General features: G+C 47.9%; 1 protein-coding gene across 1 annotated transcript in view; it reads left to right on the top strand.

Moving 5' to 3' along the window:
* IKZF1 (IKAROS family zinc finger 1) overlaps positions 1-17,179 on the top strand; it is a gene marked incomplete at its 5' end in the record, with an annotated part of 122,382 nt that extends 105,203 nt beyond the window's left edge. The window contains 4 exons of the mRNA XM_015424872.1: positions 107-274; positions 1,717-1,842; positions 10,385-10,519; positions 16,130-17,179. Of these exons, the coding sequence (XP_015280358.1) occupies positions 107-274; positions 1,717-1,842; positions 10,385-10,519; positions 16,130-16,836 (1,136 nt within the window). The remainder of the gene's footprint in view (positions 1-106; positions 275-1,716; positions 1,843-10,384; positions 10,520-16,129) is intronic.
* Positions 17,180-22,479: the final 5,300 nt, after the last annotated feature.

The following is a 22,479-nucleotide window of genomic DNA, read 5'->3' on the forward strand; positions in this document are numbered from 1 at the left end:
CCATGGAGCGCCAGTTGGGAAACAACTTTCTCGCTGAAATCTTCCTCCTGTTACAAGGTCGGAGTTCTGTTCTCACATATTTTTCCCCTCTCCTTCTCCCTTGTAGGCGAACGCCCCTTCCAGTGTAATCAGTGCGGGGCATCCTTTACTCAGAAAGGCAACTTGCTCCGCCACATCAAGTTGCACTCCGGTGAGAAGCCGTTCAAGTGCCACTTGTGTAACTACGCTTGTCGCCGGAGGGATGCTCTTACGGGCCACCTGAGGACCCATTCTGGTAGGTGTGCACGTCAGAGAATTCTAGAACAGGGGTCCCCCATGTGCTGCCTTTCCTGGCTCCCGCCGAGTGTTTTTACCAAATGGGTGGAGCCAAGTGGGGCTTTTGATTGGCTGTGCAGGCTCCACCAAGGCTTCCGATTGGCTGTGCAGATTTTTTTTAGAAAGTTGCTTTGGAGGCTCCTCGTTGTGTGACTGAAGGTAAGCTGCGGCGGCCATTTTGTGGCTAGTTCTGCCTCCTGCGGCAGCCATTTTGTGGCTGGGCCCACAAGGCTGTGTCAGAATTCCAGAGTCGCCCACAGGCTCAAAAAGGCTGGGGACCCCTTGGTGAGAGTGTCAGACTGGGATCTGGGAGACACGGGATCGAATCCTTACTCAGCCATGGAAACTCAGTAGGTGACCTTGGGTGGCCAGCCTCTAGGTGGGGCCCGGGGATCTCCCGCTTTTACAACTGATCTCCAGCTGACAGAGATCAGCTCCCCTGTAGAAAATGGCTGCTTTGAAGGGGGGGCTCTGTGGCATTGGACCATGCTCTCCCTAAACCCCACCCTCTCCCAGATCCTCCCCCAAAGTCTCCAGGTATTTTCCAAGCCAGAGTCGGCAACCCGAAGGTGACCTTGGGCCAGTCCCTCTCAGCCCAACCTACCACACGGGTTTGTTATTATGAGGATAAAACTGAGGAGAAGAAAACAATGTTGAAAGCTGGTTTGGGCCCTCCCTGGGGGGAAAAGCAGGGTGTGGAAATCTAATAAATAAAATATCTAAACAAGCTAGCATCACAACTGCTACAAGCAGAAAACCCTTCAGAAAAGTCATGATTTGTGGGAAAGCGGTTTGCATTTTTCACTTACGTTACAACAGTTGAAAATGATGTTAGTGCCTTACCTGCTAGATGTGCGGATTTTGTGTTTTACTCATTTGTTTATGCATTGTTATAACTCTGTTCATTGCTATGTACATTGTTATATACTGTTGAAATTTATATAAGACCTTTGCTGCTTCTGTTTTATATGTTTGTTGTATTTTTTGTACAGGTTAAAATAAAAAATATAAAGTTATTTAAAAAAAGAAAAAAGAAATCTAATACATAAACGAGTCCGGTTGTCCATTTCCTACTTCCGGGCAGACCATGAATGGCAGTGTTCCCTCTAAGCTGAGTTACTGTGAGCTAGCTCACAGGTTTTTAGCCTCCAGCTCACGGTTTTTTGTCTTCGCTCAGGAAGGATGGCTCCAGGGCAGGCTAATTTATGCAGGAGCCCAATCGCTCGCTCACAGCTTTAATGCCAGGAGCTCACAAAGTAGAATTTCTGCTCACAAGATTCCACAGCTTAGAGGGAACATTGATAAGTGTTTGCATCTACTCGGTTCACAGTTACTGTCAGGACTGTGTGGCCCAGCGTTTCATTTGGATCGCGAGGTAAATTCCATTTTTCCCTTTTTCAGTCGGCAAGCCCCACAAATGTGGATATTGCGGTCGGAGCTATAAGCAGCGGAGCTCTTTGGAGGAGCACAAGGAGCGCTGCCACAACTATTTGCAAACCATGACCCTCTCGGGCGGCCTTTATCCCGGTAAGAGAACTAAACAGAAAAGCACAATTAAACGTTTCCGTTTCATGTCCTGAACTGTACATTGCCAAAATCAGCCGGGTCAGTCCAGCTACACAAGCAACCCACGGCATCGATTGGCGCACCAATAGTTTTAGGGTCAACAATGCCGCAGCGGGTAGACTGATTGATTCGGGTGGGTAGCTGTGTTGGTCCGAAACGGCAGGACAAAGTTTGAGTCCAGTGGCAGTTTTACTCTGAGTATAAGCTTCCGTGTGCAGGCACACTTCTTGAAATGGAGGTTGACGGTCCATACTTATAGGTAGAGAGCGAGCAGCAAATTGGCACACAGCCAGTGTTCCCCCCAAGCTGAGTTAGTGTGAGCTAACTTTTTTTAGCTTCCGGCTCACACGTTGTTTGTCTCGTCTCAGGAAGGAGGGCTCCAGAGCAAACTAATTTATGCAGCAGACAAATGGCTCGCTCACAACTTCAGTGCCAGGAGCTCACGAAGTAGAATTGCTGCCCACAAGACTCCACAGCTTAGAGGGAGCGTTGCACACAGCGTATTAAAGTTGTCTGACAGATGCAAGGACCAAACTGGAATAAGAAGCTTAGTTTATATGGCCGCCGTTTCTTTGGGTTTAATTCCGGCAGGCTGATATATGCCCTCTTTCCGATGTCACAGAGGGTATCTGGATGCGGTTCTCACATAATCAGTGATGTCTGGGAGTACCTGTTGTCTTACTCGGGGCTGGTATCAGTGGACCCTGAGGTGGTGCAGCTGCCAGGGCTCCGGGCTTCTGGGAGGTCCCGGCAGGGGTCATTTTACTGTGTGTGAACTTGCAAAATACAGTTGGAAAGTGCATCGAAAGTGGAATTCCAAATACCCTTTGACCCCCACTTCGACTTTCAACTAGGGGTGCCCATGCTGAAGAAAACATACCTTTCGCACAGAATGTGACTAATTTTACAATTGATGTTTGTTGATATAAAGTTCCAGGGCTCTTTTTCTAGCAGGAACTCCTTTGCATATTAGGTGACACACCCCTAATGTAGCCAATCCTCCAAGAGCTTGCAGAGCTCTTCTTACAGGGGATGGGGAGACGGTCCGGGAGCAGGAAGTGATGTTGCGCAACATGCATACATCCAGGGGTCATTCCGTAGAAAAAGAGATGCAGGGGCTCATTAGCATATCTCATTAGCATAACTCATTTGCATATGCCACACCCCCTGACATCACCGGAAGTGTGTCAGAAGGCAACACCCACCGCTCAGGCTCCACTGGCCTGTTTTGGATTGCTAGCTATTGGGGGGGGGGGAACGCACAGATCTCTCCTCACAGAGGAGGGAGAGCTTGTACCTGAAGGCAGGCCGGGGGAGGGGGGCTCTGCAACTTACCTGGCTGCTTCTTGCTCCTCGTGGCCCGACTGAGGGCTGCTGGGAAAAGGGGGTGGGGCTTGTTGCATGTGCGCGCCCCCTGGGCTCCTTACTGCCGGAGCTCCGCTCCTGTGCGCTCCCGCAGGAAATGACCCCTGGGTCCCACTGCCACCGGCCACCTGTTTTCCCTGCTGCCCATCCACCTGCTTGCTTGCAGGTCGGGATGCCAGCCTCCAGGTGGGACCCGGAGATCCCCTGGAATTACAGCTTATCTCCAGGCTACAGAGATCAGTTCCCCTGGGGGAGATGGGCGCCTTGGAGGGCAGGCTTTGTGGCATTGACCCCCACTGAGGTCCTGCCCCTCCCCGGACTTCATCTCCAGATCTCCAGGAGTTTCCCAACCTGGATCTGGCAAACTCTGCTCCCCATCCCCCGCCAGTGGCCGGGGGGACCCGGCAGCCCTCCGTGCAAGCACCGTAACATCCCTGCTCTCCCAGCAGTCACACGGCCCAGCATTGTCAGGGCCCGGGCATGTGGCCGGGGCCGTCATCTGTAAGCACAGGTGATGAGAGGGCTTGCGAGGGAGTAGAAGGAGGGCGCAAAGGCTTGCGGGTCGGCAGGATCGGGGTCCAGAAGGGAATACCGCAGAGGCAACTAAATCAGCATTTGACGAGGCAAACCAGGATCTGAGGATGACCTGTGAGCAGGCCCGTAGCCAGGATTATTTTAGTCAGGGGCAGTGTTCCCTCTAAGCTGAGTTAGTGCGAGCCGGCTCACAGTTTTTTAGCCTCCGGCTCACACATTTTTCTCTTCGCTCATGAAGGGAGGGCTCCAGAGCCAACTAATTTAATGCAGGAGCCAAATCGCTGGCTCACAACTTTAATGCCGGTAGCTCACAAAGTTGAATTTTTGCTCACAAGACTCCACAGCTTAGAGGTCAGCGGGCATTTAAATTTCTTAGGGGGCTAATCAAAATAAAGGTAATTTAATCTGGGCCCTTGCACCAGACAGCTGCTCAGGAATACCCGGCTCCTTCCCTGCACCCGCTGCTATTCAGGGGACCTGAGAGGAATGAGCAGTCGGGGGGGCCTTGCCAGTAAGTCAGGGGGCCTTGCCCCGAGATGCCCCACTGTAGCTACTGGCCTGCCTGTGAGCTGAATCCTCATTTCACAAACTGTGTGTGTGTGTGTGTGTGTGTGTGTGTGTGTGTGTGTGAGTGAGTGAAGTGCTGTCACCTCCGACTTATGGCGACCCTATGAGTCAGCGGTCTCCGAAACTGCCTGTCCTGAACAGCCTCGCTCAGATCCTGCAGGCTGAGGGACGGCGGCTGCCCCGATTTTTGACTACCCAAAGTTTAAAATCAACCATATCTTTTTAAGTTCCATCCACACACAAACACGCACACAAGTAGATGGATCCAGGGAGCTGTCTGTCTCTTATCGATGATCCGTGCATGCCGAATACTCCTGTGGTCCAGCTCTGTTAGGACTGCGTATCTGAATGCTCCCCTGTGGAAAATCACAGTCGGCAGAGAGAGGACGGGATGAGACGTGGCGGTTTCCTGGCGTAGTGGTTTTCTAAGGGCGGGGCGGATTAAGGCTCACGGGTGCCCTAAGCACTGACCACTCTTGGTGCCCCCAATCTTGGTGTGACCCTATGAATGGACAGAACAAAGTTAAGAGTCCAGTGGCACCTTTAAGACCAACAAAGTTTTATTCAAGGTGTGAGATTTCGTGTGCAAAGCACACTTCGCCAGACACTGGAACGGAATTACAGACCGCAGTTGTACCTACGGGGGATGGCTTGTTAAATTAGCATGCAAAATAGTGAAGATGTTTTTTTAACGGACAAAAAGAATGACAAGCTCGGTGTCTGGTTATCATCCGTTCGGGTTCAGCTGGGGGCGGGGAGGAAATAACACGGGTCCAATTCTGACATATGGGTGACAATTCTGACAGGTAAGAGACTGTCATTACTCACCCCCTATATGTACAACTGCGGTCTGTAATTCCATTCCAGGGCCTGACGAAGTGTGCTTTGCACACGAAAGCTCACACCTTGAATAAAACTTTGTTGGTCTTAAAGGTGCCACTGGACTCTTAACTTTGTTCTGTTCATTCATACTTTCACTGTAAGTCCGGAGCAACTGGATGGCACATAAACCTCACACGGCTCCCCTTCTCACACTGCTGACTAGGTGATGAAGTTATAAATGGGGGGCGGGTCCTCTCTCACATACACACACAGATAATTGGAAGGGCTTGAGCACTTGGAATGCACATTGTGAAATGTTAGTTGTTACTCTTTTTAAAGAATGCTTTCAGCTTGAGGGAATGGGACCCATGAAGCCAGTTTGGTGTAGTGGTTAAGAGCACGGACTCCAATCTGGGAGAACCGGGTTTGATTCCCCACGCCTCCACATGCAGCTGCTGGTGTGACCTTGGGTCAGTCACAAGTTCTCTCAGAGCTGTTCTCTCAAGAGAGGTCCTCAAAAGAGCTCTCTCAGCCCCACCTACCTCACAGGGTGTCTGTTGTGGGGCGGGGGAGGGATAGGAGATTGTAAGCCATTCTGAGACTCCGAGTGAAGGGCGGGGTATAAATCCAGTCTCCTCCTCCTCCTTCATCAGTTCCTTGGTCCATCAAAGTCAGTATTGTCTACTCAGACCGGCAGTGGCTCTTCAGGATTTCAGGCAGAGGTCTTTGACATCCCCTACTACCTGATCCCTTTAACTGGAGATACCAGGGATTGAGCCTGGGACCTCCTGCATGCCAAGCAGATGCTCGGCCACTGAGCCACAGACCCTCTCCTATGGGCCCGCGCTTGCTTCATGAACTCACAGGGGGGCATAACCAGGTACACCAACCCAATCCAGCAACAGTTGAGTTGCAGCTGAGCCCCTGTAAAAGCAATGGAAGGGTGCCACTAACTTAAGTTGCACTCCATGAAACTGCAGAGCGGTCGGGTTAGAACGGATAAAAGGAAGTACTTCTTCACCCAAAGAGTGATTAACACATGGAATTCACTGCCACAGGAAGTGGTGGGTGCTACAAGCATGGACGGCTTCAAAAGGGAATTAGATAAGCATATGGAGCAGAGGTCCATCAGTGGCTATTAGCCACAAGGTATAGCTAGGGGCTCTGGGGCAAGTGATGCTCTGTCTTCTTGGTGCTTGGGGGGGGTCAACAGTGGGAGGGCTTCTAATGTCCTGGCCCCACTGGTGGACCTCCTGATGGCACTGGTATTTCTGGCCACTGTGTGACACAGAGTGTTGGACTGGATGGGCCTTTGGCCTGATCCAACATTGGCGTCTCTTATGTTCTTATGTTCTTATGCATTGATGGGAATGGATCTTACAGCACTATCAAAGCTAAGCCCATTGACTTGAATGGATTTAGAAGGGAGTAAGTCTGCTTGCAGATGGTGCTCCTAGTCCTGATTCATTTCTGCTGGACAGAGTCCCGTATCTCAATGGAGATGTCCCGGTCTTCAGTGACGTTGTTGGAACAGATTTATTTCTGCTGGTTCCCATGCTGAGCAAACATGGAAATAGCATGTCAAAAGCAGTGAGAGGAACTAGCCCAGGGGTGACAAACATGCAGCCCGAGGGCCAGATCAGGCCCCCGGAGGGCTTCTATCAGGCCCGCAGTGGAACTGGCTGTCTTCTGCTGCTTCTTCCAGTTCTGCCGCTGCTGCATCATCGTAGCTTTGCAGCTTACAGATACACACCTGAACCACATACTCAAGATTGCAACAGCACAGACGCTTTGATGCAATCATTTAGAGCAAGAGGTGTCAGTTATCAGACACTGTTAAATAAACAAAACATTGCAAGAGTGCTAATGTTTTAAGCATGTTTTTATTTTAAGTTTAAAAAAACCCTTTGTGTTTGTGTCCTTTATAAAGTTTATATCTCTGCTACCTGGTGTTACATTTCATAACACCCATGGCCCGGCCCAACAAGGTCTCATTTATGTCAAATCCGGCCCTCGTAACAAATGAATTCGACACCCCTGAACTAGCCTTCCTCCCCAAAAGAGACTGTCATTCACACACACACACAAAGTCAAATGTTTCCATCCATGTTGAGGGACATCTGGTGTCTAAGCAGTCTCCTTTGCTCCAAGGATCTTCTGTTCAGGTTCAAAACCAACATGTTAAAAGTTGCACGCTTGGGCAGCTGTGGCCGTCCAACAGCAGCTTGTGATGCGAGCTCCATCGTCATAGCACAACCATCACCTGCAGGTGGTGAAAGTTGGTTCAGCCCCGGCTGGTTTTTAATCTCTGGGGTTTGTGGAGGAGGTTTAGAGGTGGCTCGTGTCTTTCTCAGAATTTCGTGCCTGGAACAGGATATGCAGGCAAGCTTCAGAAAGCTCACAGTAGTGAAACTGAGGGGATTTGCATGCACCGAATTCAAGTGGATTGTTAACTTAGGACCCATTGGGATTGCAGATTTAGTGCCTAACCTGGCATGATGTTACGTGCCTGCCCTTACAGCCCGCGCCTGTCTAGTTAGACCCAACTTTGCCACTGTAGAACGCTTGCATGCTGTCAGTGAGTAAAGTGGTACTACATTATTTGTTGAGTACTTTCTCCTCTGCTGCCGCCAGAGCCTCCCTCCCATTCCCTCAGCCTCCACCTGGGTGAGCAACCGAGATCCCTCTGCTATGCTGGGTACCATTGGGCAGGACTGAGGCAAGAAAAGCCGAGATTGCTACTGGGGGAGGGGGCAGGGGAGAGAGAGGGAAGGAAGGAAGGCGTGGGGGCATGTGGGCTGCTTTCCCTTAGAGCACGTCAGAAGGTGGGAAAGGGAGGAGGGCCATGGCGGAAGGACAGTGGCAGTGGGAAAAAAAGAGGATGCGCTTGGCCATTTGTTTATTTTGTACAATTTTGTCCCACTGCCTTCGGGACCTTCAGGGCCAAAGTAGATAGCGGTCAGTGCTCCCTCTAAGCTGTAGAGTCTTGTGAGCAAAAATCTTACTTTTTGAGCTGCTGGCATTAAAGTTGTGAGCGAGCAATTTGGCTACTGCATCAATCAGTCTGCTCTGGAGCCCTCCTTCCTGAGCTAAGACAAAAATCTGTGAGCCGGAGGCTAAAAAACTGTGAGCTGGCTCACGCTAACTCAGCTTAGAGGGAACACTGATAGCGGTCCTTTCCACATTTGCCCGCCACTCCCGATTTTCTCAGACCGATTCCCCACAAGCAGCTGTGCCACCCTCACTCTTCTGTTTCCCCCGCTTGCATCGGTCAATTTCACAGTATTCGCTGGGCGGCCACATTTTGAGCCGTGGCTTTCGTGATTTCCTCCGCACCTTCTCGATCCTTGTTTTTTTGAGATCAAGGAGACACGGGGGAAATTGGGGGGAGCCGCGGGTCAAAATGCAGCCGTGCAGCGAATAGTGTGAAACTGACCAGTGCAAGCGGGGGAAACAGAAGAGCGAGGGCGGCATAGCTATTTGTTGGGAAATCGGTATCGGTGTTCAAGTCGAGGCAATTTAAGTCCATGGCAAAACAGCACCCAAATAACCCGGGGCAACGGCAGGCTGAAACCAGGCTGAACAATGAAGGGAGGTGATGCAGTGCAGAATGGGGGGGGGGGAACAGAATTTTTAAAAAGGTTGAACTTGATTTGTGCAGAATGGGGGGGGGGGGAACCTGGATTTAAAAGAAGGTTGAATTCGATTTTAGCGCAGAATTGCTTGGAGGGCACCGCGGTGAACATGGATTAAAAGGAGAGTGCAGAAAGGGCAAGTGATGCATTCCCAAGTGTGACGCAGGGACACAGTGCCATTTTAGAGCCTGGGGTTTGTTTTTTTCAAAACGCCACAGAGGTTCGATCCTGCTGGGGACTTTAATACAGGGATGAAGTAATCCCGCCTCCTCCCACCCCCGTGCCATTTTCAAGAGCTGAAATGGCACAGCTGTTTCAGCTCTCGAAAAGGACGTGGGCAGGAAGGCAAGAGCCCTTCATCCCCCCCTCCCCCCTCAGCCATAGTCCTCAGCAGGATTGGGCCCTGGTATTGTCTAGTTTGGTCCTAAGTTGGATGTCAAGGCACCTTTAAAATGTTTCGAATAAAACAAAGAAACAAAATGTTACAGACACCCTATTCCCACTCAACCCCAGCTTCACCTTCAGTTGGGAAGATGTTCTCTATCATCCAAGATGGCAGAGATGCTGGTACTGAGGGCACCTTCTGGACGGAGCCGGCATTGACAATGGGCTCGAATGCAAGAGCTCTGCTCATCCTGGATTTTCCTCCATGTTGCTAAAATAGTTATGTTTTGGGAGGAAATTTCTGAGATATTGAATGTGGGGGGGGGGTTGGTTGTAATAGTTACTGTGGATAGTTACTTGGTTTGGAATCCTTCAGAATCGTTCCGCTGCCCTCTCACATGGAAGCCATGGGTGCAGAGAGAATAGTTACTGCTTCCTATTTGGGAGAACACAGCACTCTGTACATGTTTAAAGGCTCTCTTTTCTTTACAAAAGGAGCTGCGGTGGCTCAAGTGGTTAAGACGCTGAACTGCAGGATGTGGAAGGTCGGTAGTTCAGCAGTTCGAGACCCGAGTGTGCCGCATGACGGAGTGAGCTCCCGTCTCTAGCTCCAGCTCCTGCCAACCTAGCAGTTCGAAAGCAAGAAATTGCAAGTAGATAAATAGGTACCACTTCGGTGGGAAGGGAACAGCGTTCCGTGCGCCTCGGTGTCTAGTCATGCCGGCCACATGACCACGGAAACGTCTTCGGACAGCGCTGGCTCTTCGGCTTTGAAACGGAGATGAGCACCGCAACCCTAGAGTCGGACTCGACTGGCTTTCGAGCAAGGGAACCTTTACTTTACTTTACTTTACTTTCTTTACAAAGTGTTACGAACTGTGTCGGTCCCTCTTTGTTCCAATTATATTGAAACGAATTTTCCACCTTGTTTCTAAAGTTAGGGCTTTTTTTGTAAAAAAAAAAAAATGTATTGATGGTGCTGTTTTGCATATATCTGTTTATTCCCAAACTGTGAAGGGATATATGGGGAAAGCAGCTGGTCTGACGATATTCTTTACCCACAGACACCAATTGGGTGCTCAAAACAGCTTCTCATTTTTTGGTTGAGGGCCTGCCCTCTGTAGACGATGTCTCAGCAGTGTCTAGCCCGGCAGTCTATGAGCCTAATAAGCCGTCTCGTGTCCTTTAACTTCCAGTCATGAAAGAGGAAACAAGCCAGAGCGAAATGGCTGAAGACCTGTGCAAAATGGGATCCGAGCGATCCCTGGTGCTGGACAGGCTCGCGAGTAACGTCGCCAAACGTAAGAGTTCTATGCCTCAGAAATTTGTGGGTAAGAGTTAAATGTTTGCTGACTCCTTTACCAAGTTGGATTTCCCCCCCCCTGTTTTACTTGTATTGTTCATTGCAACCGGACAGGCAAAGGAATTATCCCGCCCCCGCCAATCTTAGCAGTTCTTAGCTCTGGCAAAATCAGAACCGTGCAAACATTTTGCATGGATCCTTTACCAAATTCTTTACAGCTCAAGATGGGTAGCTGGGTTAGTCTGTCTGTAGCCGCAGAAACGAGCAAGAGTCCAGTCACTTCTTAAAAGACAAACAAAATTTGTGGCAGGGGGATGAGTCACGGCTCTCTTCTGCCGATACAAATTGTTTGCCGCATTTTATTTGGCACGGCAGAATGAAACACGTGAAAAACAAAAACTACAAACCAGACCTGCCTTTATGCGATCACAGATTCGGGTTGTTTCTCTTACTCGTCAGATCCCTCAGGAGGATTCCAGGGTTTACTGCCCAGAACCAGACCAGCTTAATTTCACCAACACTATAGGACCAAGTGCTTTCCGATCGATCGCTGGATCCAGTGCACTGCCTAGCACGTCCTTGAAAAAGGATTTCCCCGTTTCTGCTTCTCCCCGCAAAACGTTGTCAGTGGTCCAGCGCTCTTCTGTCTTGGCTCAATATCCTTGTGGTCTCTGCTTTAAAAAAAAAAAAAGCGATGAGAGATGCAGCCAGACATACAAATTAGTTGCATATACTTAAGTGTGTTTATTTTCAGAATGACACTTGAAAACAGAAATAAGAGCCGCCACCTGTGTGCGTGGGCCAATACACAGAAAGGGATTGGATACATCAGTTTTTTTGCTGCTTTGTTGTTCACTAAAAGAGTTATCGCACTTAATTCAGTTCGTCCTTTATTCCATTTCTACCCTGCATCCTGTCAGAGCCCTCCAAATTGGCATGAAATACAAAACAAAAAAACATGCAAATCCATCCCTGCTCTGTAAAAAAAACCCAAAATTTATCCAGGTGTCTAACAAATGACTAGCCCGATATCGTCAGATCTCAGAATCTAAGAAGAAGAAGAGATTGGATTTATACCCCACCCTTCACTACCCAAAGGAGTCTCAGAGTGGCTTACAGATTCCTTTCCCTTCCCCTCCCCACAACAGACACCCTGTGAGCTAAAAGAAGAAGAGATTGCATTTATACCCCACCCTTCACTACCCAAGGGAGTCTCAGAGCGGCTTACAGACTCCTTTCCCTTCCCCTCCCCACAACGGACACCCTGTGAGGTAAAAGAAGAAGAAGAAGAGATTGGATTTATACCCCACCCTTCACTACCCAAAGGAGTCTCAGAGTGGCTTACAGATTCCTTTCCCTTCCCCTCCCCACAACAGACACCCTGTGAGGTAGGTGGGACTGAGAGAGCTCTGACAGAAACTGCTCTTTTTCAAGAACAGCTCTGACAGAACTACGGCTTGCCCAAGGTCATCCAGCCAGGTGCAAGTGGAAGAGTGGGGAATCCAACCCGGTTCCCCCAGATTAGAGTCCACGCACTTAACTGCTACACCAAACTGGCTGTAAGCAAGGTCTGCCCTGGTTAAGTCTTAGATGGGAGACCACCAAGGAAGTTCAAGGTTGCTACACAGGGTCAGTCCTGCCTTGAAAACCCTACAGGGTCACCATAGGTTGGCTGCAACTTGACGGCATTTCGCGGACACCACAAAATCATAAAGCCATGCGAAAATCGTAGAGGGCAGATTTCTACTCCAAGCATTCTCGTATGAAAGAGAAAACCTTGCTAAAGAAGACAGGCCTTACTGATTGTCTAAAAGAGAGGGGAATCGAATGGTCCAATGGGTGTCTGTCAGCATGGACTTCCACTAGACTTTCAGTAATGGTGCTCCACCGAGCAGCACCTCCTCAGAGAGCCAATCTGGTGTAGTGGTTAAGTGTGCGGACTCTAATCTGGGAGAACCGGGTTTGATTCCCCACTCCTCCACTTGCACCTGCTGATGTGACCGTGGGTCAGTCACAAGCTCTGGCACAGCTGTCCTTGAAAAAGAGCAGTTTGTGTCAGAGCTCTCTCAGCCCCACCCACCTCACAGGGTGCCTGTTGTGGGGAGGGGAAGGGAAAGGAGTTTGTAAGCCGCTCTGAGACTCCGAGTGAAGGGCGGGGCATAAATCCAATATCTTCTCTTCTCTTCTCTTCTTCAGTACACGGAATGGGACACAAGGGAGAAATAAGTGAAGAATTTTCATGATGGGCTTTCCCGCAGGCTCAGAAATGTTCCCTTAAAAAATCATAGCATAGTTTATTCCCAAAACTAGTCAAAGAATGGCAAAAGGTCATAGTAATGTCTGCCCTGTGAACACACTAGGAAGAAGAAGGGATTCTTAAGAGTATAAGAAGAGCCCGCTGGATCAGACCAATGGTCCATCTAGCCCAGCATCTTGTCTCACACAGGGGCCAGCCGGTCCCTCTGGATGGCCAACAACAATGCATAGAGGCCGAGGCCTACCACTGATGTTGTCTCCTGGCTCTGGGATTCAGAGGCTTAGTGGAGGTTCCCCTCAGTCACCATGGCCAGTAGCCGTTGATAAACTTATCCTCCATGAATCTATCTAATCTGCTTTTAAAGTTGTTTACTCCTGTGGCCATCACTACATCCTCCAGTAGCAAATTCCACATTTTACTCACTCTCTGTATAAAGTAGTATTTCCTTTTGTCCATCTTCAACCTACTGCCCATCACGTTCTAGTGTTTCAGGTGGTTTAGAAGAGCTGTTTGGTTAAGGGTATGTTCTGCTCTAGGACTAGGTGCAGACTCCAGTTTCAGGCTCTCCTTTCTGCCCTCATGGGAAGGGAAGAGATAAAACCTTGTCAGATACAAGGCCTGAAAGGTAGCACTTCCTGTCAGTTATTCGGAGTGTGGTGTCAAAACATCTCAGAATGACTGTTCAAGATGAAACTCCAAAAGGTGGGAGCTTTATCTGCATGGCATCAAGACACCCCACATTTTCTTCCTCCCAAAAGCAAGATTATCTTTTCAGTCATCGTCCTTTGGATGATCGTGCTTTGCCATCTCAGAGTAGTGTGATGATTTGCTTACTTTCTACAAGAAAAGATGTAGGGGCTCAAATATTTCCGAAAATTACACATCCTAATTCTTGGTTAGTGCAATCCTAAACACAGTTACGCCCTTCTAAGCCCATTGATTTAGAAGGCTGTGTGGGGAAATGGGGTTCACAAGCACACATTTCTGCTCAGAAGTTATTCAGCCATCCCGGGTCACTTGCCCAGATAGGCTCTTCCTCCTCCACTCCTTTATTTTCTCTCTTTCTCTCTGGGTATTTTCGCCACCACCAGCTAATTAATTTTCCTTTCAGGGTTCCCACATGAAAGTTAAGTGCTCAGGCACCCTCTGCCACTTTGCCAATAAAAGGCTTCGCTCCATTTTTGCATCTCCCTCTCCTTCCACACTTGCTAACAAGGGGACCCAAACAGTTGGGCATTCTAGGGAAGTAGAATTTTTAACTGTGGCCCCTCCCCTTTCTGCTCCAGGTATGTGTGGACTGAACAGAGGCTTAACCTGGGTCACAGAGACCAGACTAGCTTCACTGAAAGTGAAAAGAAGCTTAGTAAGAAAATAGAAAGCACACACTGCATATTCAAACTAACAGAATGAGCAAGCATTAAAGAAAAGGTGTTCTGGGAGTTGAAAGCCAGGGCTTTTTTTGTAGAAAAAGCCCAGCAGGAACTTATTAGCATAATAGGCCACACCCAAGAGCAGACACTCATTAGCATATTAGGCCACACCCCTGATAGCACAGCTAATTAGCATATTAGGCCGCACCCCCCATGTTACCAGAGGTGTGGTCATCCAGCCACACACACCTTTTGCTTCTTATTCTGTTTACCTTGTTTGTTGTCAAAACCCAGAGCTTTTTTTGTAGCAGGAACGTCTTTGCATGTTAGGCCACACACCCCTAATGTAGCCAATCCTAATGAGTTTCTGCTCTTGGGTGTGGCCTATTATGCTAATGAGTTCCTGCTGGGCGTGGTCAACTCAGGAGCCAGCCTGTGCGTTCCTGCCCAAAAATAGCCCTGTTGAAAGCCATTAGCAATCATCCATTTCCCTGGCTGCAGAACCTGGAGGTCATTCCCCTTGTGAGCTCAGCACCATAACCTCGTGGCTACCTCTTAGAGTTAAGATGGAATCCTCCTCCTGAAAATGAAGACTCAGAGATGACAGAGCTGAGAGAGATTAAGACAACTAAGAGTTTTCGAGATCTGATGAGATCGGGCTAGCCTGGGCCATCTAGGTCAGGGTCAGGCTGTGTTAGGACCAGTGTTCCCTCTAAGCTGAGTTAGTGTGAGCTAGCTCACAGGTTTTTAGCCTCTGGCTCACAAATTTTTGTCTCAGCTCAGGAAAAATGGCTTCGGAGCAAACTAATTGATGCAGCAGACAAATCGCTCGCTCACAACTTTGATGTCAGTAGCTCACAAAGTAGAATTTTTGCTCACACGACTCCACAGTTTAGAGGGAACATTGGTTAGGACTTCAGAAAAGGAAAGTGGCTTGGAGTAGTTTCCCCCCAAACCAGTTGCTTGTATGTGAAGCTCCTTTCCGCATGAGGGAAATCTGGCCAATAAAAAGAATTCATATATATGTATGCCATATCTCTCTGGCTCATTCTGTTTGCTTACAACAGGCTCTGCAACACCACCGTATTTTAAACTAAAATGAAATGCTGACCGTTTTTTAATGTGAAAAAATAATAAAATCATGAGGCCAGAACTAGGTATCAGAGTTAAGTTGGCCCAGACCATCTCAGTGCATTGGTTTCTGCAAAGAATTCCAAAAAAAACAGTTTAAAATTCAAAACTAGTTTTTGACTGTTATCAGAGAGGTTTGATTCTGATCATCTGATGTAGGAGATTCCAAGGAGGTTTAGAATATGGAATAAAAAATTTCCTGCCATGTAAATGACGAAAATGCAAATTTAGCTGGCTCCAGCCAACAGTTTCATGTAATTTATGTTAGGAATGCTATCCAGACTTTAGTATTGATGAGGCTTCCATTTGCCCAAGGGTGATTTCCCACAAGCGCTGCTCTGCTCACTCTTCTCTTTGGCCCAATGGTACGTGTCAATTTCACACAAGCTGCTGCGCGGCTGCATTTTGCCTCGCCAGTTTCGTGCGATTTTCCCCGCGTCTACTCAATCCTGTTTTTTGAGGACTGAGTAGACGCGGGGGAAATCGCACGAAGCTGCGGGGCAAAATGCGGGCGCGCAGCAGCTTGTGTGAAATTGACACGTACCATCGGGGCAAAAGGGAGGCGTGAGCGCGGAGCAGCGCTTGTGGGAAATCACCCCGACAGTCCACCTTAAAATGGCTTACAGTGTGATCAAACAGTGTCAGTGAAAAGTATAAGACACCTGAACTGTTTGGATGCTATACATCATACCAGTTTCCCTGTAAAAATATTTGCAGCTGAACCTATTGTCTGATTAAAAAGCACAAAAGAAAAATCTGTGACTGAAAGCCGTTAATCTCACGAAAGCATCAGAGGTAGCTTGAGCGTGGCGATGCCACAGTCAGTTCTGATTGGCTAATGCGACCGTCCTGCCTAACCTCGCACTGTTCTGGTTTGCAGGTGAGAAATGCATGTCCGACGGTCCTTACGATGCGACCATTAGTTACGAGAAGGAGAGCGATATGATGCAGACCCACGTCATGGATCAGGCCATCAACAATGCCATCAGCTACCTAGGGGCGGAGTCGTTGCGCCCCCTGGTGCAAACCCCACCGGGGGGCTCTGAAGTCGTGCCCGTCATCAGCCCGATGTACCAGCTCCATAAGCCCCCCGGAGACAGCCACGCCCGCGCCAATCACGCCGCTCAGGACAGTGCGGTGGAAAACCTGCTCTTGCTTTCCAAAGTCAAGTCGATCTCATCCGAAAGGGACCCATCGCCCAGCAACAGCGGCCACGACTCCACTGACACAGAGAGCAACAATGAGGAACGCAGTGGTTTGATTTACCTCACGAATCACATCGCGCCCCATGCGCGCAACGGCCTCTCTGTGAAAGAAGAACATCGGCAGTACGACATCCTGAGGGCCGGCAGCGACAGCTCCCAAGACGCTTTCAAGGTCATCAGCGGCAACGGGGAGCAAGTGAAGGTTTACGTCTGTGAACACTGTCGCGTCTTATTCTTAGATCATGTCATGTACACCATCCACATGGGCTGTCACGGGTTCCGTGACCCTTTCGAATGCAACATGTGCGGCTATCGCAGCCAGGACAGGTACGAGTTCTCTTCTCACATAACCCGAGGGGAACACCGCTTCCGCATGAGTTAAAACTTTTTCCTGCACGTCGGAGTTGCCCAAGGGCGGCAGCAACCCCTCTCGCTTTCCTCCTCCCACTCCGAAACACAAAGCGGCAGACAGACAGCAACGGGACAGCATCTAATCCAAATCAGGAGGTTGGGGCCCCCCATACATGGACTCCTCTTGGTAGCATGCACACACCATTCAGCTTTATACTATTAATAGTGATGCTCTTCCTGCAGAAAGATATGAGCCGTCGGAAACATTAGTTAAAGTAAGTAGGAGCTTTTTTAGTTAGGTCGAGGAAGCCCTTTCTTGCTAGCAGTTCTTTTCAGCCACCCCCTCCTCCCTCCCCTTTCACGCATGGCAAGTTAAGGGCACACTCATATCCAAATCTGACTGAAAACAAGAAAGACGGAATTAACGCGGAACTTTTCTCTGTTGATGTTCTGAAAGGACACTTCTTACTCCATAATCAGTGCTCCCTCTAAGCTGTGGAGTCTTGTGAGCGAAAATTCTACTTTGTGAGCTCCTGGCATTAAAGTTGTGAGCGAGCGATTTGGCTCCTGCATAAATCAGTTTGCTCTGGAGCCCTCCTTCCTGAGCTCGGACAAAAATGTGTGAGCCGGAGGCTAAAGACTGTGAGCTGGCTCACACTAACTCAGCTTAGAGGGAACACTGCTCTAAGCAGTGTTTTCCCGATTCCCATAATTTTCCAGATTTTCCAGATCCCCATAATTATTTGGCACTTTCACTAACTAAGAGCTGTAATACACATCTAGGATAGGTTAAAAATATCTTACATTTGCCAGGGGTCTCACCTCTATAAACCTCTTCTGGTACCATCACCGATTACTATGAGCATTCTTAATGAGAAGTTTTCTCCATACCAGTGATGGTGGGTAAAATGGCTACTGCTGTGTTTATTATGGGTGCCATTTTTGTGGATTATTCTAAACTGCCTTAGAAGCTGCAGGACTAGTGCCAGTTAAGTCAAGGGTAAATTAATGGTTGTGGTCAAATCCAGGCCAGAAAAGTAAAAACTCCCGCGGCTTATGACTCAAGTTGAATAAAAACTCAACTGAATCCTAATCCAGGTCCATGATAAATTGGTTGCAAGGGCTTTTCCGCATGGTCTGCTTGCTCCTGATTTTCTTCAGCGTCGACCCACAGGCATTGGAATCGGTTTGGGCTGGGTTCTTCTGCAAGTCTGCCCTCCCTCCTCTGCATTTTCACAGTCGTGGAGTCAGTTTATTTTCTTTTTGCATTTGACTTTAATAATGAGGATTTTCAGAGAAGGGCGCTGTCATTGTCGGTGGCCTCACAGGACACACACAACCCCTTATTTTTTCACATACTCCTATCAGTGTATCGATATCATGGCTGCATTTTTTAAAAAAGCACTAAAATATTGATCTATCAATTCGATTCGATTTATTACGATCAAAGATCAGCCAATATTTTAAAATGTTACATATAGTTAACAGTGAAATACAGCCAGACAGTTGGTACAGGTAAAAAATTTACTTAAGATAACATGGATTTTAAAATTTCCTAAGGAGTGATAGTCTTCTGTCTAGTTAGGATAGCCATAGCACAAAATCTTGCTACCTTAGCAGGAGTTTCATTACAAATATCAGCTAAAAGAAGAGTAGAATAAAACTGATTTGACCTGCCTGGGATTGATCTATCAATATAATGTCGTAATGATAGGTTAAGCATGTTCTCAGAATTCCCAGCTTTCATTAAAAAAAAAAAAGGTAAACCTCCAGCCCGTTCAGTTGCAGAGACATTAGGAAAAAGTTATATCTCCTCAAGGGAAGGCTCGAGAGAAACAAATGAAATCTGGGAATTCAAAGAACCCGCTTAACTGATCACTACAAGGGGATGTTGATATAACGATATGTTAGTGCCTTTATTTAAAAAAACCTAAAACGAAACCACTCGTCTTCAGGACAGTGGGAAGAGAAGAGGGAGTGGTTAAGAACATAAGAGAGAAGCGAATGTTGGATCAGGCCAATGGCCCATCTAGTCTAACGCTCTGCCACACAGTGGCCAAAAATACCAGGTGCCATCAGGAGGTCCACCAGTGGGGCCAGGACACTAGAAGCCCTCCCACTGTTGACCCCCTCCCAGCACCTTGGTTTGACCATGACAAAAGTCCAGTCATTGAAAAGTGGGCTGGAGGTGGGTGGGAGTGGGCGGGACAAAGGAAACGGAAAGAAACATTACCCGTGAGGAAAAAGACGACTCAAAGTCGGCTTCCAAAATAAAAGGCGGGAGTAAAAATGGTCTCAAAAGAACCACGGGGAGGGAAAAAACGGGGGGGGAACAAACCAAAAAAAATGAAGCAAAAGTTGAAGGTTCAAAAATGCATGTGGAAATCAGGGAATAAACCGAGGCAGTAAGAGGTCAGAACCGGTAAAAGGAAACTGTGTGGAAAAGCTCCTAAACTCACTGAAATAAGTCTGGAGAAACACAAGTCTAGGGGATGGCCCAGTTCACAAGAGTATCCCCTTTTGTCAGAGCGTCAGGCTCGGCCCTTGGCCACAAATTCCTGTTTGAACTCCACTGAAGTTCACAAAGAAGCTTCCGAGGGTGTGAGGGGGAGCTGCTATTCAACAAAAATAAACTGATCCTCCACTGCACATGTGCAGTCTCTTGCGTGTGCTGGTGTGGGCAGCCTTATCGCTAAAAACGACAGTAGTGCCTACACGAGAAAGACGATGAAACAAAAGCAGTGTGTGCCAGTATATGCTGTCCGGTATGCCTGTTTGGGTTCATCCGCATCGGATCAGCTTTTTTTTGCAAGCACCTAGATCGCTCTAGTATAACACAAACGCTCCAACTTGGAATTGCGCATTTTCAGTTGGTGGATGTGGCTTGCAGTTAATACACTTTCCATCTGCCTCAGCAAACCATCTGCCACTTTTAAAATCAAGAGAGTCCCTTTTCATCAAACATGAAAAATGAGAGAACGTACATTGGTAGGAGTGATTCTGGTTCCCTTATTATTCATCCTTGCTTTGGGGTGGCCAAACACATTCAGTCATGTGGCTAAAACGCAACTGCAAAAAACTCACCCGTTTTACATTGGGAAATACTTCTTTTGCTTTTACGGGGGGGGGGATCCCCCCCTATATTTTCTGAGCTCAGAGAGAGGACTTGTAGCTGGTTATCCTTTATGCCACAGTAAAGCCCAGGATGGGACTGCTGCGGTGGCTCAAGTGGTTAAGACGCTGAACTGCAGGCTGTGGAAGGTCAGTAGTTCAGCAGTTCGAGACCCGAGTGTGCCGCATGACGGAGTGAGCTCCTGTCTCTAGTTCCAGCTCCTGCCAACCTAGCAGTTCGAAAGCAAGAAATTGCAAGTAGATAAATAGGTACCGCTTCGGTGGGAAGGTAACAGCGTTCCGTGCGCCTTGGTGTTTACTCATGCCGGCCACATGACCACGGAAACGTCTTCGGACAGCGCTGGCTCTTCGGCTTGGAAACGGAGATGAGCACCGCAACCCTAGAGTTGGACTCGACTGGCTTTCGAGCAAGGGAACCTTTCCCTTTACCTTTTAAAGCCCAGGATATCTTCCATAGGGAGTTGCAGGTGCAACCAGCCCTTGCTCTCTGACGTGCACATTCATGTTGCAAACATAACTGAGCCCCTCTTGGTCACCGTCACACTATACTCCTCTAGGCCCCTGCTCAAAATAATTCTTTGGTCTGCACTTAAAATTGTACTGTATGAAAAGACCGTAATACTTGATGCTGTTGAGGAAACCGAGAGCTATAATTGGCACACCTCGTTCCTTCACTACCAGATTTGGTATAAAGCTAATTGATACCAGTATTTAACCTGGCCATTATAACTGGAAATAATAAGGCTTTAAAGATATACGATTTCTGATTCACCACAGGGGCCGTTCACCCAAAACCTTCTCGCTCCTATGTAGCCGTTTCTTACAGGCACAGACTTGGATGATCTGTCCACAAAGCCTGCACCATTCAGTTCAATGGAAGAAGCAGAGCCATTCCTTGGCATGTACAATGCTATTTATTCCATTAAATTAAATGGGCAGCCTGTGCACATATTAAGAGCTCCATGTAGGGATGCCAGCCTCCAGGTGGGACCTGGGGATCCCCCGGAATTACAGCTCATATCCAGGCTACAGAGATCAGTTCCCCTGGAGAAAAGGGATGCTTTGGAGGGGGGGCTCTGTGGCTTTGGACCCTACTGAGGTCTGTGTCCTCCCCGGGCTACATCCCCAAATTCCCAAGAGTTTCCCAACCTGGATGTGGCAAAAAAAAAAATCCCGCCAGTGGCCGGGGGGGGGGGGACTCTGGACACCCAAACTCCGAGATGGGCATCAGAACACGCACATGACAGTGCTCTGTATTGGAGCATCTATATGCAGGTTCATATAGCTCTGAACATCTCCAAGGCACCAACATGTACACACAAAAGTCTGTAGCGGGGGAAAGTAACTTGAAATTCAAACCAGTCTCTCACGGGAGGGGTGGGGGGCTGGAAAAAAAGTTTGGAAGGCTGCGGTCTTCCCGGCACCCTGTCCTGGCCCGTACCGGCTTACCTGCACCCCAGTCTGTGGTTTTATATGTATCATAGCTATACTTGTATAGATATCGAGTAAGCCATTATCAGAGTGATTGCATTTCTTGGTTCTAGGTTCTCCTATTTATGTTGTAACACAAATACATGGATAGTGAAGGCAAATGCAGTTTAGTGACTTAGCGGATTAGTAAGTGGCACTGTTATCGGAAAGCACTGTCTATGGGTCACGGAGGGTGGGGGGCTGCTACCCCCTCTCTGTGAAGCTCACAGAATGGGTCTCGTTTTATTTGAAAATAAAATGTACTACTGATTATTTTATTTTTTTTAATTTATGATTCTGATCAATGGGACTCCAAGAGCCATTCCTGTTCTGGACAACTTAGAAGGATGAACTGTTTGAACTCTTTTACATGGAGATGTATTATTAAATAATATTTCACAGCTGTAAATAGCTACAGAATAAGAAAATGCTTTTCAGAACTCACCCCCCCGCCCACCCATCCCTGGCTCGGCACTGCCTTTTTATACTTGTACTAAACATTTTTTTTGTTGTGGTTTTATATTGTAACCTCAGTTATCTTACAGACCATTGTACACTTTTTTTAAAAAAAATGGAAGCAAGTTTCATAAAAAAAATCAGAATGTATGTAAAGTTTTCTTTGAAAGTGAAGAACGTTGTTTCGTAACAAAGCCTACTTGGAACCTTTCCTTCTGTGGAAATACAAGCAAGACCTTTGGGCTTGTGGATGACGGGGGTGGTGAGCGAGGGCAAATACTGAAAAGATAATTAGGAGCAGAAATACCTTGAAGCAGACGCAGAATGACACAACAAAACCGAAAAAGCTGTCAATGGATGCTGTGCAACAAGTGAAAAGGATATCATAATATATGAAACATCAATATCTTATAAACAATACAGAAGAGTGCAAAGAAGGGTCCAAAAGTAGCTACAGTTGATAAAGTTCTCCGGAATAGCGTTTCATTTCATGAGGACGTCCTCGGAACAGGACCACACCAATCTTTCAACATTAGAAAAATATCAATAAATATGTGCAATGTAACTGAATTTGACAAAAATTCAATATGAATAAAAACATTAAATACAATTTAAT

Source organism: Gekko japonicus, unplaced genomic scaffold (genome assembly GCF_001447785.1).
Source record: "Gekko japonicus isolate JY-2015 unplaced genomic scaffold, Gekko_japonicus_V1.1 scaffold1220, whole genome shotgun sequence".
NCBI lineage: Eukaryota > Metazoa > Chordata > Lepidosauria > Squamata > Gekkonidae > Gekko > Gekko japonicus.